Source organism: Pomacea canaliculata, linkage group LG12 (genome assembly GCF_003073045.1).
Source record: "Pomacea canaliculata isolate SZHN2017 linkage group LG12, ASM307304v1, whole genome shotgun sequence".
NCBI lineage: Eukaryota > Metazoa > Mollusca > Gastropoda > Architaenioglossa > Ampullariidae > Pomacea > Pomacea canaliculata.
The window spans coordinates 7,485,504-7,504,148 of NC_037601.1; the positions used below are offsets into that span (position 1 = coordinate 7,485,504).

The following is an 18,645-nucleotide window of genomic DNA, read 5'->3' on the forward strand; positions in this document are numbered from 1 at the left end:
TGAGACAGTTTTGTTTTTGTGCTGCTTTAAATTGTCTTTCATAGGGCGACCTTTTCATGCTTTCATATTCGCCACCAGTGGGGTTTTTTCCTGCTTACCCTCCCCTCCATGTCTTCTGTAGACGTGTGTCTCACAGCATGGCTGAACTATGGTAGTTTTTTATGCTTGATGGTGGCAAGAAGAAATTCATTTGATCTTATGATTGCATAATGATAAAAATAATTGCTGTTTACCTTCTTTTGCTACAATGAACTTTTTGTTGGCTATGGTGTTAAAAGTGTGTAAATGTTACTTTGAAAAGGCAGGTATTCAGAATTCAGGTATGTTGAAATGAGGCTCACCTTTTGCACAGTTTTTAATCAAAAACAAAACTTCAACAACAGATGGATACAAATCTTTATTGATTGTGCAAAGCAAGGGATGAGCTAGGGAGAAAATATTTTCTAAACACTAAATTACAGTAGGTACAATGAGTACAGGAAAAAAAAAAAAACCTTGCCTTTTTAAATGACCATCATAAGCTTGAAATTATCACAAGATGGTCACATACAGTTTAACCATTGATTTATCATTTAAAAATATGATACTCTATATTTTAAATGGGCAGTGGCTAGATTCACATATAACATTTACAAAAACCTTGTCCAAATTTACAGAAAAAGCCTTCTACCTCACTCTATTGATGGTATCTACATAGCAAATATTCAGTTACATAATAGATACAGAAAACATCTGATTAGGATTGGAGAATTGATATCTGAAAGTGTTCATTGCCAGCTAAGGGTCCACAAAACATTAAAATCTATTTCACTCTTGCTGTCACTTCAACTATCTGTAGTGATCTTCAACAAAATGACAAGGCTAATTTTCCAAATATGGGCATCCACTTCTCCAGCAGAAGTCATGAACAGGCTCTTGCATTGGCCAAAGTTTATATAAGGATAAGAGTTTTCTATTTTTCCTCAACAAATTAAGCAGCCTGAGCACAAAGAACATCCTCAGATGAACATTGCAAGATCACTTTCGGTTAGCTTTGATAAAGTTGATGAGGCCGTTGGTAGAAGAGTCATGAGAAGAGATCTTGTTAGAATTGGCCAGCTCTGGCTCAATGGCCTTGGCTAGTTGCTTGCCAAGCTCCACACTGAGACCAAGGAAATAAGAGTGTCAACAACACTTTTTTTAAGGGACTTATGGCTGCTTTAAAAAGCTACCAGGCTGTTGTCTTGCGCAAGATGCATATTGACACATCGGTCAGCTACTCTTGGTCACACAATTAGCTGTCTATGCATTAAAAAAAAATAAATAAATAAAGAACTTACCCCCACTGGTCAAAAGAGTTGATGTCCCACATGACACCCTGAACGAAGATCTTGTGCTCATACATAGCTGTGAATTAAGAATAAGGTCATAAAGTGAGTGAGTGCACACATGAGAGAGAGCGTATTGCAGAAGCCTTAACCCCGGGAAACAAGACCTAATGAACCATGAACGCTGGTTTCATCTTTTTATATTATGTCTGTTACATATTAAAATACAACCATTGTCTTGTATGCCCATCAAAAAGCCCCACATTCTCCATAAAGTGCACTCAAATTTCATTTTAAAAGCTCACCAACTATTGTAAAAGAGCATTTAATTCATCTTATACAGTTCACACTTGCACATGAGAACTTCATAGCTACAGCTCAACTGTGTCAATTACATCCCTACTGAATAAGTTTAAATAATATGACACAACACATATATCACGTTTGTTGCCTGCAATGACAATTGTTCTATTTATGAAAACAGATTTTAAAGCCAATGCCTACTTTACTATCTTAAAAAATTTACCTATAAGCAATCCCAGCATGAAAGGTGTTAATTTCTGAAAAATAATGGAGTTGGTGGGTCGGTTCCCTTCAAACACCTGCAACACATCCCGCTGATATCATCATGATGGTTCTGTGCATAGTGATGATGGTAAAGATGACAACTGGGATGATAATACTGATGAACAGAATGGTTCAGATCATACTATCTGCAACCTGAATGAATCAGTGTGTAAGACACAGGAAGTAAATAAGGTAAACCAAAAACCTGCAGGCAGCCATGAAAGGGCTGCACAAAAATTTGAGTCTTGCCTTGTGAGGAAGAATGCGCTGCAGTTGTTTCTCATCCATGCCAGATTTCCGCAGCTCTGCTTCTGCTTGCTCTCGTGTTTTACCCACCATCAAAGCTTCAGTCTGGGCCAGGAAGTTGGCCAACAGGATCTGCCAAGGATGATGCAGAAATAGTTTTCAGAATAGAACTTACAAAAAGAGGCTCATGTAGATGCTTAAAAAAATTTGTCCTGGAGTTTAGTGTCTCCAATGAGAATAATTTAATCAAAAATTCTGATGCACAGAACTTGTATGGAAAACTTCCATGAAATGTATAAAGGCAGAAAGCATGAAATCCAAACATGAACATGTACCAGCAAAAGCAAAAAGTCAGCAGCATGACCTTTTCATAACAGCATGCAAACAGCTAAATTTCATAGCTAGGCTCATGATGAAGTGGGAGAAGAGAGAAGTGAAATAAGGTCACCACCTACATTATGTAGAAATAAAAATGTGAACATGTAACTAGTTTAAGCATGCAATCTATGGATGAACATACAGACACAAAGCAATGAACCCTACAATGAAAGACAATATCCTGCTCTCTACCTGGTGGTGCACACCTCCTTGAATAGGGTTATGAGTTTCTACAGGGATGAGGAAGTCGCAAGGCACTCGACGTGTACCTGTGAAGAAATAAAAAAATGTTGTCAATATCAAATCATCGCAAAATAAAGAATGCATACATTAATGTTGACAAACTAACATGGCATGGTGAGGTAGCACCTTCTGAAGTGGGTAAAGTTCTGTTAGTGCAATCCATGTAAAAACAAGAAATGAAATTTTTATTGTAAATTCTTTTTTTCAAGACTAACTTTATGACATAACCATAGGAGATAATAGGCTAACCACATAAAATGACCAAAGGAAATAATAGGCTACGTTAGCTCATTAACTATTGAAAGTGGACTCCATGACAATAACATATAACATGCCTGGTCTAAAAGGCACAACATTGTATAGTGTGATGAGTCATCAGCCACATAGAACCATAACCTTGGATCTGCAGAATATCTAGGTCTGCTGAAAACGCATGAAAATCAGAGAACCTGGTTGCAGTGGATAGCCAACAGAAAAATATCCTTTTCCATGACCTTTAAAAATGAAGCCCATGTCAGAGGCTCATAGGCAATGGAATTTAAGTGCAATGGGACCTAGGCCAGAAAGTATCTGACTGGTATTTCTCAACAAAAGTCTTTGCAGCACCAAGCAAAGCACAGCAAACAATTGCTGATAGGGCTAAGACACAAAAACTAAACATACAGCAAAAACTACAGCATACCTTGGTGAATGAGTTGGTAGAAAGCATGTTGTCCATTAGTTCCTGGTTCCCCCCACACAATCGGCCCAGTGGTATACTGCACTTTCTGGCCAGAGCGAGTCACATACTTCCCATTGCTCTCCATGTCACCCTGCTGGAAGTAGGCTGGGAACCTATGCATATACTGTCAGAGAAAACTGCCCTCAATCACCACATAGTACACTCTCCAGATTTCAGATTTCAAACAAGAGGTGGAAGAGGGAAAGATGTTTGGTACCGAAAGGGTGGGAAGTGGGTTCAGCAATTCCACGAAAGATGATAACTTCCTCATCCAAGTTTATTTTTTAACAGACCCCTAAATTCCCTAGGCATGAATTGCCTAAATCAAGAGACTGACTTTCAATCACACTAGCTAGCATTTCTATAAAAAGCTTACCTGGTCATAGGGCAGAATAGCAAAGGTCTCACTGTTATGGAAGTTGTGATACCAGATCCCCAGAACAGCAAGGATAACTGGAATCTGAAAATATAAACCTGACTTGAGAGAACATGAATCTTATGAATTCTGAATCTCAAAATAATAAACAAAACAAATAGAAATCAGCTGAAACTATGAAATACTATGTCATGTGTAACGGATAAGTACTTAGTAGAGGGGGGTTAGGAGGGAAGATCGACAACCGTGGTTGATCTGATTTAGCGTAGTGGGCTGGAAGTTGTTTGCCCTTGAGCAAATGACGTAAACTGGGACGTCAAAATAAGGTGACGTAAAAGATAGAGGAAATTAACGTTAGAGAAAATAACGGTGGGCAGAGAGCAGACGGCGAAACAAAAGTTGGAGCTGGTGGATTTTTCTCGGGACTTTCTCGCAACTGCTGCGACAGCGGAAAAAGTATTACGGGAAGTAATACCGTGGGTAAACTACAGGTGGATGTACTTCACAGGTCGTGAGTCACTGTAGTCCGTGTTCGCACCGTGGGGGAGCTCTGTGGCTTGGGCATCCCAGTTTCTTGGCGGGGTCAAGAAACTAAACACTGGTATCAGCGAGAAAAGAACAGAAAACTTGGTGCAAGACTGGGGCACCGACTTCCATCTGTCGCCTGGAAGGGAGCGTTCTTAACAGCCTGAGAGTAAGCGCCGGTGGAGGAAAGGTTTCCTCCCGGCCTTCAGCGAATCTAACATCATCCGGCCAAACATCTAGGAGGCGGCCGCATGCGCAAGATCGAGACGTCTGCTTATAAACTGTGGGTACTGTGAAAACCATTTATTTTCAATCATAAATAGACTTCGTGGAAAGAAGATCAGTGGGATTAATTGGAATAGAGGACTTGGGAGGGTCTCAAAGACTTTAAAATAAGAGGTTGATGTTTCATCGGGAGCGAACATTGGGTTCTTCATCAGTGACAATAATTTAGGAGAGTCGATTTTATTGTTACCTTTAATATTATGTGGGATGAATGATAACATATTGGTAATACATCTTGTGTGGCGAATGAAGGAGTGAATCTATGAGTGTGGATTTTGCCTTTGTTTCATTTGACTTTGTATTTGATTTGAATAATTATTTGTGCCTCTAAGAAGGTACGCCCACCCTCAAGCGATCAGGATATTTTGGTTTGTGGAAAGAATGCGCATGTCTGCGGACGGTCCGTGACATCTTGGTGACCCCCGACGTGATCGCTTTAGGGTGAGGCGGTACTAGGCGAGGTGGTTTACAAATATTGTACAAAAGGTATTATTAGTACTGTATCTGGTGGATTATTTTTGACTACTCTTGTTTTGCCATCGTAGGGTACATTTCTTTAAATTGTTCTTGAGAGACATGGAATTCCCGGATATAGATAGCTTCATAGCCCAAGGACAGAAATTTGGAAAGACTAATAGTGACCTGGAAAAGTACGTCCAACAGTGTGTAGAACGTTTTGATAGAGAAAGAGAAAGAAAGGAAAGGGAAAAAGAAAGAGAAAGAGAAGAAAGGGAAAGAGTGAGAGAAAGGGAGTTTGAGTTAGAAAGACTTAGGCTACAAGCAGGAAGCAGGACAGAAGGGGAAGTAGCTCAATCCACGGGGGGTCCGCGTGGTAACCTGCCCAAACTTCTAATCTTCCGTGAGGATAAAGATGATATAGACTCTTTCATCTTTAGGTTTGAAGCGCATGCAACTGCTCTTAGGTGGGAGGAGCCGCGATGGCCTTTGCTTATGTCAGCTCTTTTACAGGGTGAGGCTTTAACCCTGTATCATGCACTTTGTGCAAGTGGGGTAGTTGATTATGAAACACTCAAGAGGGAATTACTTCAAAAGTATCAGTGTACCGCTGAGGGATTTCGGGAACGATTTAGATCCATCCGACCCGAACCGCAGGAATCAATGGCGGCATTTTTTTCTAGGTTGTCCGGTTTAGCAAACCGTTGGATAACTTTAGCCGAGGCAGACAAAACGTATGATGGTCTTTTGGACCTCATGTTACGAGAACAGATTCTCCAGAGCGTAGCGAAGGAATTAGCTATCTTCCTGCAAGAACGTGAATTTAAGTCCGCAGCCGAGATGATAGCAAGTGCAGAGAAGTACAGGCAGGCGCATGCCAATAAAAGTATGGCGAGGAGAGCCGAGTCGTATCGAGTTGCCAACACCGGGGTGAATTGGCGTCCTCGGTCACCCAAATCTAGGCTTCCTAATAGGCCAAATAGTCCTCGTAAATCAAGTCCCAACAAAACCTTTCCCAAAGGAAGTAACGGGCCGAGAAGGCAAAGAGACGAGGTACTGCGAAGACCTAAGAGAGAGCTCATTTGCTTCGCTTGTAACGAAATTGGACATTTTGCCGTGAATGCCCTTATGTTAGACGGAGAGAAACACAGAAGTATCCACTCCGGTAGTAACCAGCGTTTCCATCCTGTGTAGCACTCTTAATAGTGAAGAGATGGATCGACTTCCTCTCTATCCAGGTTATATTAGAGATAAACCCATAACGGTGTTAAGAGATACGGGAGCCACAACAGCAGGCATAAGAGCCTCCCTGGTTAGGCAGTCAGAATACACTGGACAGTCCCAGTCCTGTATTACGTTTGGGGGTAATACGGAAGTCTTTCCAGTCGCTGAGGTACAGGTAGAGACCCCTTTCTATGCGGGTAAACTACGCTGTTGCGTAATAGACGAACCAATAACAGATTTAATTTTGGGTAATATAGACGGGGTAGAGGGAGTGTTGGTGACAAAACCAAAAGCAGCCTTAGTCACAACCAGAGGACAGAAGAAGCGGGAATTGGAACTGCCAATTCCGCTGCATATTCCAAAGCCAGCAATGGACATCACTAGAGAGGAGTTAGTTCGACTCCAGAGGGAGGATCCGACATTGATCACATGCCGAGCTGCAGCCTGTCAAAGGAGCGAAGAAGCCAACCTGGAGACGAACTTCCATCTTCAGCAGGAATGTTGATTCGATCATCCCGCACCACTACAGGGACTTTTCAACAAGTGGTGGTGCCACAAACACTCAGGGCATCAGTGTTATGTGCGGCTCACGATGGTCTTTTAGCCGGACATGCAGGCGTCCGTGCCACGCTGAATCGGGTGCTCGCCAATTGTTGGTGGCCGGGAGTAAAAAGCGACACCCGAAAGTATTGCCAAACATGTGACGCGTGCCAGAAAACCGTGGCACACGGAAGAAATCGACCAGTGCCACTCGTACATGTGCCAGTCATCGATGAGCCCTTCAAGAGAGTGGCTATAGATATCATGGGTCCTATACATCCATCATCTAATGAGGGCCATACCCATGTATTGAGTATAATAGACATGGCGTCCAGATATCCAGAGGCAATACCGTTAAAAAGAATTGACAGTGTATCTGTGGCTGAAGCACTCTTGGTTGTATTTGCCAGAATGGGTCTTCCCGAAGAAATTCTATCCGACCAGGGGACACAATTCATGTCTGATGTCATGAAGGAATTTCTCAGACTGCTGTCCATCAAGGGTTTACGTTCCACCCCTTACCATCCACAAACGAATGGGTGCGTGGAAAGATTCCACGGGACATTAAAACCAATGCTGCGGAAGTTGGTACATCGCCAGCCTCGAGAATGGCATCGCTATCTTCCTGCTCTTTTATTCGCTTGCAGAGAGAAAACTCACGAAAGTACAGGTTTCTCACCATTCGAACTCGTTTTCGGACGAAGACCAAAGGGATCACTTGATCTCCTTATCTCAACTTGGACAGAGAAGGAAATCAGTGATGAGGATGCAAAACCTGTTTACCAATACATATATGAGTTGAGAAATCTACTACAGGAAAGCTATCAACTGGCCCAAGAGAATAGCCATAGGACGGCGGCGAGAAATAAACGTTACTTTGACAGAAAAACGCAACAACGAACTCTGCAGGTGGGGGACGAAGTGCTGATAATGTTACCTACGTCCACGAATAAACTACTCATGCAATGGAAGGGACCTTTTCCAGTCATCCGGGAATGTCATCCAGACTACGTGATCCATATGCAGGGAAAAGACCGGGTTATGCACATTAATATGTTGCGCAAATATCACAGACGTGAACCGCCGATTGATGTGAAGATTCCAGACACCACCAAAACGGCTAACTGTGGACAGACCAATGACGATAAACCCATGGCTTTTTCGGATCTTATCTCGGAAGAGATGTGCCCCCAAAGATTTATCATGCCGTCAGGAGTATCCGAGAAGGAATCAAATAGACACCTGGCAAATGTGACCTTATTGATAGCCGATACCGATGATGATTCCGTGGAAATACCAGTTCTTCCTGGGGAGATGGAAGAGGACATAAACAGCATGAAAGTGGGGCCCGACTTGACAGAACTCCAGACCACACAATTGAGGAATATTCTAAAGAATTATCAACACATACTGACCGTGATGCCAGGACAGTTTAACGGTGAAATTGAGCACCAAATTAGACTGACTTCTCCAGAGGTAGTGCGCTTAAGGCCCTATCCACTTCCTTTTGCTCTACAGCAAACCATGGAAAAGGAAGTGATTAAAATGTTACAAATGGGAGTGATTGAACCATCATCTTCACCTTATGCATCACCAGCGTTGTTGGTCAGAAAGAAGGACGGTTCAGTACGCTTTTGTATCGACTACCGAGCCCTAAATAAAATAACAGAGTTCGACTCAGAACCCATTCCGGATCCCGAAACTGTATATAGTCAATTGGGCCGAGCCCAATTTTTCACTAAAATAGATTTGGCCAAAGGATATTGGCAAATCAGAGTTAAAGAAGAAGATAGGCCAAAAACAGCATTTCAAACAACCAAAGGCTTATTTCAATGGACCCGAATGCCATTTGGATTGGCTACAGCTCCTGCAACGTTTGCGAGAGCTATGAGAGCGCTCAATATGGAAAGGTTTTCAGCACATACCTTCTTTGATGATTTACTGGTTGCTAGCGAAACGTGGAAGAGCATCTGACTCATGTAGAAGGTGTGTTAAGAACCTTAGCCCATTATCAACTCACTGTAAGACCTTCGAAAATTCAGATGGGATTTCGGAGCTTGGAATTCTTAGGACACATAGTGGGGAGGGGCATCTGCGTCCCAGTCCTGATAAAGTACAGAAAATTCTAAGACTTCCTACTCCTAGCAGTAAGAAGCAAGTGAGAGCACTCTTAGGTCTGATCAGCTACTACCGACGCTATGTTCCTAACTTTGCTACGGTGGTTGCACCCATTACAGAGTTGACAAAAGGAAACAGCCCAAAACATATTCAATGGTCGAATGAATGTGTCCAAGCATTAACTCACATCCAAACCGTTCTGTCATCCCAACCCATACTAGCGCTACCAAAGTTTGACAAGCCGTTCATAGTTCAAACTGACGCGAGTGGGTGGGATTAGGAGCAGTACTCTTGCAGGAATACGGAGGAGATCGTTTTCCAGTGGCCTACGTCAGCCGCAAACTGACAGGTCCTGAAACACGATACAGCACCATAGAACGAGAGTGCCTGGCAATAATATGGGGAATTTCGAAACTCTCTCGTTATCTTTACGGAAGAAAGTTCATTTTACAGACAGATCACAAACCCCTTGTGTTTTTAAAAACATCTGTATATCATAATTCTCGAATTATGAGGTGGATGCTAGCTCTTCAAGAGTTTCAGTTTTCAGTTGAGACGATTAAGGGAACAGAGAATCTTCTCGCTGACAATCTATCCCGGGTCGAGTGGGACCAATTTATCCCGTAGAAGTAAAAGAAAGAAAAACTGTTAAATTGATTTTTTTTCATTCTTTTTTTTTTTCAGGAGGGGAGGAATGTAACGGATAAGTACTTAGTAGAGGGGGTTAGGAGGGAAGATCGACAACCGTGGTTGATCTGATTTAGCGTAGTGGGCTGGAAGTTGTTTGCCCTTGAGCAAATGACGTAAACTGGGACGTCAAAATAAGGTGACGTAAAAGATAGAGGAAATTAACGTTAGAGAAAATAACGGTGGGCAGAGAGCAGACGGCGAAACAAAAGTTGGAGCTGGTGGATTTTTCTCGGGACTTTCTCGCAACTGCTGCGACAGCGGAAAAAGTATTACGGGAAGTAATACCGTGGGTAAACTACAGGTGGATGTACTTCACAGGTCGTGAGTCACTGTAGTCCGTGTTCGCACCGTGGGGGAGCTCTGTGGCTTGGGCATCCCAGTTTCTTGGCGGGGTCAAGAAACTAAACACTGGTATCAGCGAGAAAAGAACAGAAAACTTGGTGCAAGACTGGGGCACCGACTTCCATCTGTCGCCTGGAAGGGAGCGTTCTTAACAGCCTGAGAGTAAGCGCCGGTGGAGGAAAGGTTTCCTCCCGGCCTTCAGCGAATCTAACATCATCCGGCCAAACATCTAGGAGGCGGCCGCATGCGCAAGATCGAGACGTCTGCTTATAAACTGTGGGTACTGTGAAAACCATTTATTTTCAATCATAAATAGACTTCGTGGAAAGAAGATCAGTGGATTAATTGGAATAGAGGACTTGGGAGGGTCTCAAAGACTTTAAAATAAGAGGTTGATGTTTCATCGGGAGCGAACATTGGGTTCTTCATCAGTGACAATAATTTAGGAGAGTCGATTTTATTGTTACCTTTAATATTATGTGGGATGAATGATAACATATTGGTAATACATCTTGTGTGGCGAATGAAGGAGTGAATCTATGAGTGTGGATTTTGCCTTTGTTTCATTTGACTTTGTATTTGATTTGAATAATTATTTGTGCCTCTAAGAAGGTACGCCCACCCTCAAGCGATCAGGATATTTTGGTTTGTGGAAAGAATGCGCATGTCTGCGGACGGTCCGTGACATCATGTATGAAGGTATTAATTTTGCACGTGTGCATGCACACCTAAACCTGCACATGTGCACACATTTGTGTATACTCTGATGGGAAACCACTTTACATCACAGATATTTTGCACACATTCAGTCTAGGAGTCAACAGGCTACAAGCCAAGTTACCACTTGCAACAAGATTTCTCAATGCTTCTTTTATCCTGACATTTTCCTCCTACACAGCAAATGAGTAATCTGATAGGTAGCTTCAACAAAGTGTATCCTGTTTTGCATGAGTTGTCTGAGGAAATACACTGGAAATTGCACTGTGAAATATGGTACTCACATTACGATCCAGGGGCGTTTCGATGAAGTGGCGGTCCATGAAGTAGGCACCAGCCAGAAACTTCTCAAAGTTGTCCATGCCTGGGGTAACAGCAAGGTACTAGTATGTGTTAGTGTGTGTGTGTGTTCATTCATAGTGGTAGTGAAATGTCAGTGGTTCACTGTGTTCACAGAATAGCAAGTACAAGATATAACCCCCCTCCTTTCACTGCCTTTTAATATCACTGCTGGATTGACAGAGAATTTCTATGGTCATCAGATGGGTGAGCCAGAACCTGTGATGTTTTGCTGTGGTAAAGCACATCAATCACATAGCAAAATGTTTCGATGTTCTAGATTCATGAGCTAATGAATACAGTTCCTTTTCCACAAAGCATTATTTAGCACTGTCTTTTCACTTTGGGTTAACAAAATATACTTTACACAAAAACTAACCAATGTGAAGAGCAATAGACAGTCCAATTGCTGACCAGCAGGAGTAGCGGCCTCCAACCCACTGCAAAAAAATATAACTGATAGAGCACATTGTCTTTTAACGTTTGTAAAGAGGCATCAAAATCAACAAAGTGACCAAAGTTAAAAACACTAAACAAAGTCAGGGTTGATAACTGATAATTAGACAAATTAGATAACAATGGTTTAACTCATCGGAGGCAAGGAATTCTTGCTCAGCCAACAAGTGTGGGTTTTTTGGGGGGTTTTTTGTGTTTTTTTTTTTTTTACCATATGTGTTCAACTGATTTATAAAGATTTAAGATGGAGATTATAAGAGCAGCAAAACTGTATGAGCAGGAAAGCACTTGAATATTGCACACAGATTTTCTGTGTACCATGAACTTCTCATCTACAAAAAGAATATTTAAATTATTTAATAATTTTGAATTCTACTTATAAAGACTATATTACTAAAGAAAACCACTTACATCCCAAAACTCAAACATGTTCTTTTCGTCAATTCCAAACTCTTTTACTTTGGGCTGAAATAAAGAAAGTAAAACGAGTGAAATTGTTAATCCAGTACTATTAGACTATTCCATCCACATAGAGCATACTTATTAAAGTTCCATGATTTCTGACCATTGAAACTGAGACAGAGAAACAGACTGAGAGATGGAGATAGAGAAACAGAGACTGAAAAAGTAAGAAACTGAGAAACTGACAGATAAACTGAGAGAGAGAGAGAGACAGATAAAAAGCTAGACATGTCTGCACAGGTTTCAGTGTGCATCTTCCAACACAGATTGCTTTTGAAGGCCATGTTCCTAACCTTTTTTCTAATAAATGACCAAGTGACATATCATTAAAGAATGCCAAGTGCTCAAATGCATCTAAAGAAAATTTGTAATAATCTTTTCAATTTAAAAAATGAAAGTGTTGAAGATGTGCAAATGATTGGTAAAGTTTCTTTGACTACAGTATGAAAAGACAAGAAATACAGCTAACTGGATCTTCTGCATCCTGGATTCTATTCTCTTAATTTCTGTGAAATAATTTTTTTTCATCGTTTTTTCCATCCTTGTCCTTGATCATAAGTCTGGTAGATTTCCTTGCAAACAAAAATGACAGTGATTATTTTAATGATGGTTCCACTAAGGCTAATCATTTCTCACTTGAAGTATATAAAGAAACTCATGTTTTCCCTTATTTAACAATCTGCAAAATGCAACACTTTATCTTAAAATGTGCAGCAATGCTTTCATGGATTAGTAGACCTTTGTTTCTAAAGAAACATGCACCTCATATCAATTCAGTTTTAAAGCAAGAAGCACAGTACACGTAAAAAACAAGCTTCAACCTTACCCCATTGGTTGACAGAGCCACAAAGTGCTTGGATACTGCATTTTTCTGGGGAAAAGAGACCAAAACAAACTGTACATGATACAGACATAAATGAGAGAAATGTGGTGTCAAAAAATGATTCAGGGCAAAGATTTTTCTTGATAAAATATGTATCATATTTTACCCTTTCTTTAAGATATTTTGCATATTTGTCCATAGAATGTTATCATCAAAGTTGGTTATGTATATTTTTTTACTGTAGAGCCAAAGGTATAAAATAAGCAATAAAATAAAAAATGCTCAAAACAAATGCAATCCAATACTACCTGTTGAAGAAAAAAAATTTCTGCAAAACTTAGAGGTAGACAAACAGTATGGATTTGCATAGTGCCTCCCCCACCCCCCGCCACACACACGCACACAAAAAGACATGCTTACATATACACACATGTAACACTGCCATGCTCTGCCTTACAACACACATCATAAACTCTATGAAAGTTTAAACTTTATCTTTCATAATGGAGATCTGACTGGCTGTTTTATGTTGTACCATTCACATCAGGATGTCTTCTTACATCATTCACAACACTTATCTTCGTTGTTTACAATAACTTCTAATTCAATAAATGCAGAGTAAAAAAAAAATGCATGAATTTTCAGAAGGAATTTTTTTTTCACAGATTTACCAAGAATTAAAAGAAAACCAAACTGAACCAGTAACCAATAAATAAATGCACAAAAAATTATGAAGCCAGTCTACTAATCATGTGCAAGAAACTCATGATAAATTGTCAAGATTTGGAAAGAAAACAAAAAGTGATCAAAAGAAATAAATCTGTGTTGCAGTAATCCTTAAGGTTGAAAGCTACCTGCTCTGAGCCAGGATCAGCAAAATCAGCCACAAAATTCTCTGTATGCTTGTAAGTCACTTGTACATCAACCATAACTGAGTGTGTCAAGTACTGCTTGGCTGGAGGACGCTGTGTTTACACACACACCATTTCTAAGTTCCATACATGCCACTGCTAAGTTTGAATCTTCGGATTTCTTCATCTCTTCATACAGCTTGTTTTACTTACAACTAATTAGGTTTTACAAAACACAAGGTTCTGGTTCTTCAAATGATGTGAGTTTTAGGGGGCAAGATTTTTATGTGAATTGATTTATGCTATTTATTAAAGATCTTTTGCAGGACTGGTCTGTCTTTTATCTGTTTGTTAATCTACTTTAGTGAATAATAAATCTCATGCTTGTTTATGTGTATGTGTGTGTGAGAGAGAGATAGAAAGATAGAAACAAAGATGATTGCATGAAGATGGTTAAGTGGTGATAGCAGTTTACATTTTAACATAGCTTTGTTTCACATTTTCATGGTTTTGGACACCATATTTACATAACATCATTACTGTCAAAACAAAAAAAAAAAAAAGTAAAACTAGCAGTTATTTAAATTTAAAACAGGCAATTACAGGGCAAGATTGAAAACGTCATGTGCCAGTGATAGATCACTCTCTGGACACTAAGAACTGTTTGGCTTACATCTTTGATTTTTTCCAAGAACCACTGTTTGGCAGAAGTAGCATTGGTAATAGTTTCCTGGGTGGTAAAAGTCTGAAAAATGAAGAACAAAAAAAGTTATTTCATTGAATTTTTCAAAACAAACACAGCATAGTACAAAAGATAAGAACTGGAATGTGAATTTACTTCTCATTCATAGTGGGGAAAAAAGTGATCAGCCCAAAACTATACAAATGAACTATATCACTTACACCATGTAAAACAAACATAACAATAACAGGATAATCAAATATAAAATTTTTAAAGATAAGTATAGTTAATATAACTTATAATCGAGTTTTTCTTTGACAGATGACAATGGAAAAGCATAATTCTGCTACAAATACTTTTAATTTTCAGCTTAAAACAGTAAAAACAAGAATCACACTGCCCTGGGCCCAGTTATCTGTTTAACAGATCACCATTAAAATAGCACCTTTTCTGTGAATTTTTTTAGGTCTCACCTTTGAAGCAATAATGAACAAAGTAGTTTCCGGGTTCAATGATTGCAGAGTCTTGGCCAGATGTGTGCCATCCACATTTGAGACAAAGTGCACATTTGGACCAACCTGGTATGGGCGCAGTGCCTCACAAACCATTAAAGGGCCCTGCAACAAAGGGACACCTAAAGAAGTTCCCTTTCTGAACATACATCTAGTTTTAATGCCTCTTTGACACTATCCAGCTAAAGAGATTGAAGCCTTGCATACTATTTCTTGACAAAAAACAATGTTCTGTCAATGTACTACTCATCAGTCTAAATCATAGTAAAGTTTGGTGGTTTTGTGTGTGTCAAAAGCAATACCAGATAATTATGGAGAGGTCTTATACAAATGGCCCATGAATTTATGTTTATATAAATAAAAATGGCTTTCTCTTAACACATTTACAATGCAAGGAACAGACAAAGCTAACATGAAAAGACCCTATTTCACCAAAAACAAAAACTAAATAAAACAAAACAAAAAAAAAAACACCACAGATATTGGAATACAAAATCTGCTGAAATCAACTGTTTGTCTCAAACCATCTTAATTGTGTACTTTTTGATAAATTCAAAAGGAATGAGGTAAGTCCAACGGAATTTTGAAAAATCTTTTATACACAGGAAAACACGAAGCATTTTATTCTCTGATAGCTTTGTCTTACAGGTAGTAGATTCAGAAGGTTACACTTCAAGTTGAAATATCAAATAACTATTACGTGTAGTGGTGAAAAGCAGCTATAATGCATTTAAAAGACTCCAGAATGATAACAAATTTTACTGAGTAATTCCACTGTTTTGTGGTGTAAACAGGATTTACTATAACCACCTAGACTTGTACAAATCCTTCTAAATAACATAAGAATTGATTCTATTATTCAGGATAAGGCACATCCATTTAGTGAGTCAAATATGCAGTAGTCCACAAGTTTTGGCTTGTGCACAAGACTCATGTATGCAGTGATCCAAAGAAACTTTGTTGGTTTGCTGAGAATGGCAGGTTCCATATCTTGCTCTGGATCTCTGTTAAAACTGAATGGCAGATCTTTTTGGCCTGATCTATAAACTGCCTGGAATATAGATTAGTCTCTCATTTTATAGATTTGACCATTTTGTTGCCTATATACACTTGGTACGAATCAACAAGTCTACATTACTCCCAGAAGCTTGAGAGGAATTTGTAGTTCAAGCGAAGAAATAAAATTTGGCAGAGATGAAAATCCTCAAAGATTTCTACACCTGCTGCTGTTGAAATCTCCATCCATTGACAGGAATATCTTCAAGCTTATTGCTTCTGGCATCATCATTTACTTGAAAAACAGGATGAACAGGATCTTCTACAATTTCTATTATTCACTAGCCTTCCTCAAGGTAATTTTCCTTATTTTGACCAGCACCTGTAGTTGCGAGGATCACGTCTACAGTGTGGACACAGAGAGTCCATCACATATATGCAGAAGAGAATGCGTTAAATACATTCTTTTAAAAAAGCAAACAACTTTATTTAAGCCCTACGAACATACAGATATCTGCACAGGTACATCTTGATGTAAAGGGATGTAACCATGCATACTGACAAAGGCAAATAGGCACATATACATGTATACCAACATACAAACCCTCTCTCTTACCAGATCTGAGCCTCCAATACCAATGTTCACAACATCAGTGATCTTCTTTCCTGTTTGACCTTTCCACTCTCCAGAGATGACCTCGCTGGTGAACTCTCTCATGTGGGCCAGCACAGCATTCACACTGGGCATCACCTTGTCAGAGAAAATTGGAGTGCAACATGAACTCAAGTAACTTAATTACCAATTTTAGTAGGGTCTAAAAATGTTGAGTTGTGGAAATAACCAGGAGACTGGTCAAACCACAACTCAGCTATGGGTATAGCTGTTTAATCCTGAGCCAGTCGATGGTTCTGGAACAGGTGAAACACACACATTCTTCAATCACATTGTTTGATGGGGTAAAGCTCTCTTAGACTGACCCTTGATTGGTTGCTTGCTTGCTTATTTAATAGGAAAGTGTTTTCACTTTCAAATGATTTCACACTATGAGGGCAGAGGGAAAGGGGAGAAAACCCCCGACACCCAGCCCTGCGGACAGGTGTCACACAGAGAGTGCCCTGAGATGAGATCTGAACCATGAGCTGCTCACTGAAAGCAAGTGTTTTAACCACTGGGTGCCCTAGGACCCCTGACCCTTGCCGTCTGAGGTTCTTATTCCTTATACCCCAAATTTACTAGAAAATACCCCAGGTCCCTTCTCCTGTTGCTAGGCAACCCCCACCCATCTCCCTCTCACTGGGTGAGCCATAAGGCAAGGGGTCACCAGACATCAGATATCTTTCACTATTTAAGTCTGTACATGTATGATAACCACTGCGTGTTTCAGGCCCCATCCAGCCCCATGCTATAATAAAAATACAAATATCTCTGATACAGTCAAGATACTGCCCCTTCCTTAGTTTTAAATAAAGCAAATAGGACAATTGGAATTTGCCAACCTAAAGCTTAGCTAAGCTTCTAATACCTATCATGTCCTCAACAAGCCAGTACTGGTGCCCTAAACTATTGCTGTTTACCTAACCAGTAAGTTTCTTTTCTACAGTAAACAAAAGAGCATATAAACAAAAGAGCATAAGACATACATCTTTGCCTTCCACAATGATTGGGGTATTTGACCTATTGCGCAGTGCAATGTGTAGGACTGCTCGATCTTCAGTGAAGTTAATCTTCTCTCCAGCAAACATGGCCTTCCGCATCCCTTCCACATTTCGATCTCTTGCCTGCAAAAATGAAGTATTATGAGACATAAGGAGCATGGTGTAAATGTGCATCCTCTTGGAGGTATCTGTGTATACGTGAATGCATATGGATGCCTTCTTTTACATTATACTCTGTTTTATCTACATCACACAAATTAACCAGTTTGCATAACTTAAAATCAAACAGTGTAAAAGGGACAAGAATCAAAGCATATTGAAAACTGCAGTCATGTTAGTGCAACGAAACAACAGTTTGTTTACAGATACAGTTTCAATAAATTATTACCAGATCAATGAGCTTCTTCATTACTTCCTCATTGATAATATTTTTAGAGTAGTCCAGCAGGAAAGGCCCATCTTGAGTGGTTAGTGACACACTGCAATCATACTGCACTTTTAAACACCTATTTGCACACTCAGGTTACTGGACATTACATATAACTCTTTAATTGCCCCTCCTATCTACCATCCCCCCACTACCCAGTGTAGCTTCCAAAATGTTCAAGTGAGACAAGATATTATAGAATCATAGAAAGACTTTTTGGAAACTTATCTTCAACACAGTGCCAATCAACGATAATCCACAGAGCAAAAAAAAATCGTACAATAATGATCGAGTAAGGTTATTCAAGAATGATCAACACCAGTGTAACTACTATTACTGATCAGCCAGACAAAAACTTACTATATCACATATAATTTTAATATATAATGTCATAAAAATTAATACTGTATTCAGCCACACTATAGACTGAGATCACACGACAGACGATTCACACTCCCATTTGATATAGTCAAACCTTATCGCTTACGGTACTTCAGTCCGTGACTGTGAAATAGCAGTACAACATACTTAAACTTATTGAAGCGGCCTGGATCTTCCCTGAACATCTTCGCCATGTTAAGGTCTTTGGCGTAGCCATTGAAAGTGTCCCACAGGGCCCTCCACGAATTCTCTTCAATAAGCGGTTTTCTGCATTCGTTGGCCATGTTGAAACCTCTAGGTCTAGGACATAACCTTGGGAACAACC

General features: G+C 39.9%; 1 protein-coding gene across 2 annotated transcripts; it reads right to left on the minus strand.

Annotated features, from left to right (window-relative positions):
• Positions 1-379: 379 nt before the first annotated feature.
• LOC112576813 (glucose-6-phosphate isomerase-like) lies at positions 380-18,632 on the minus strand. 2 transcript variants are annotated; one of them, XM_025259565.1, is made up of 18 exons: positions 18,468-18,632; positions 17,901-17,991; positions 17,498-17,635; positions 16,473-16,607; positions 14,822-14,965; positions 14,340-14,411; positions 13,670-13,780; positions 12,819-12,863; positions 11,942-11,995; positions 11,454-11,514; positions 11,020-11,099; positions 3,839-3,922; positions 3,424-3,586; positions 2,691-2,767; positions 2,124-2,252; positions 1,834-1,909; positions 1,320-1,386; positions 380-1,141 (listed from the first exon to the last, which is right to left on the minus strand). In XM_025259565.1, exons 1-18 carry the CDS (start codon positions 18,602-18,604, stop codon positions 1,018-1,020), a joined length of 1,788 nt encoding a protein of 595 aa, XP_025115350.1. In that variant the 5' UTR covers positions 18,605-18,632; the 3' UTR covers positions 380-1,017. The 2 variants fall into 2 exon arrangements, with proteins under 2 accessions (XP_025115350.1, XP_025115351.1); XM_025259566.1 differs by lacking the exon at positions 13,670-13,780.
• Positions 18,633-18,645: the final 13 nt, after the last annotated feature.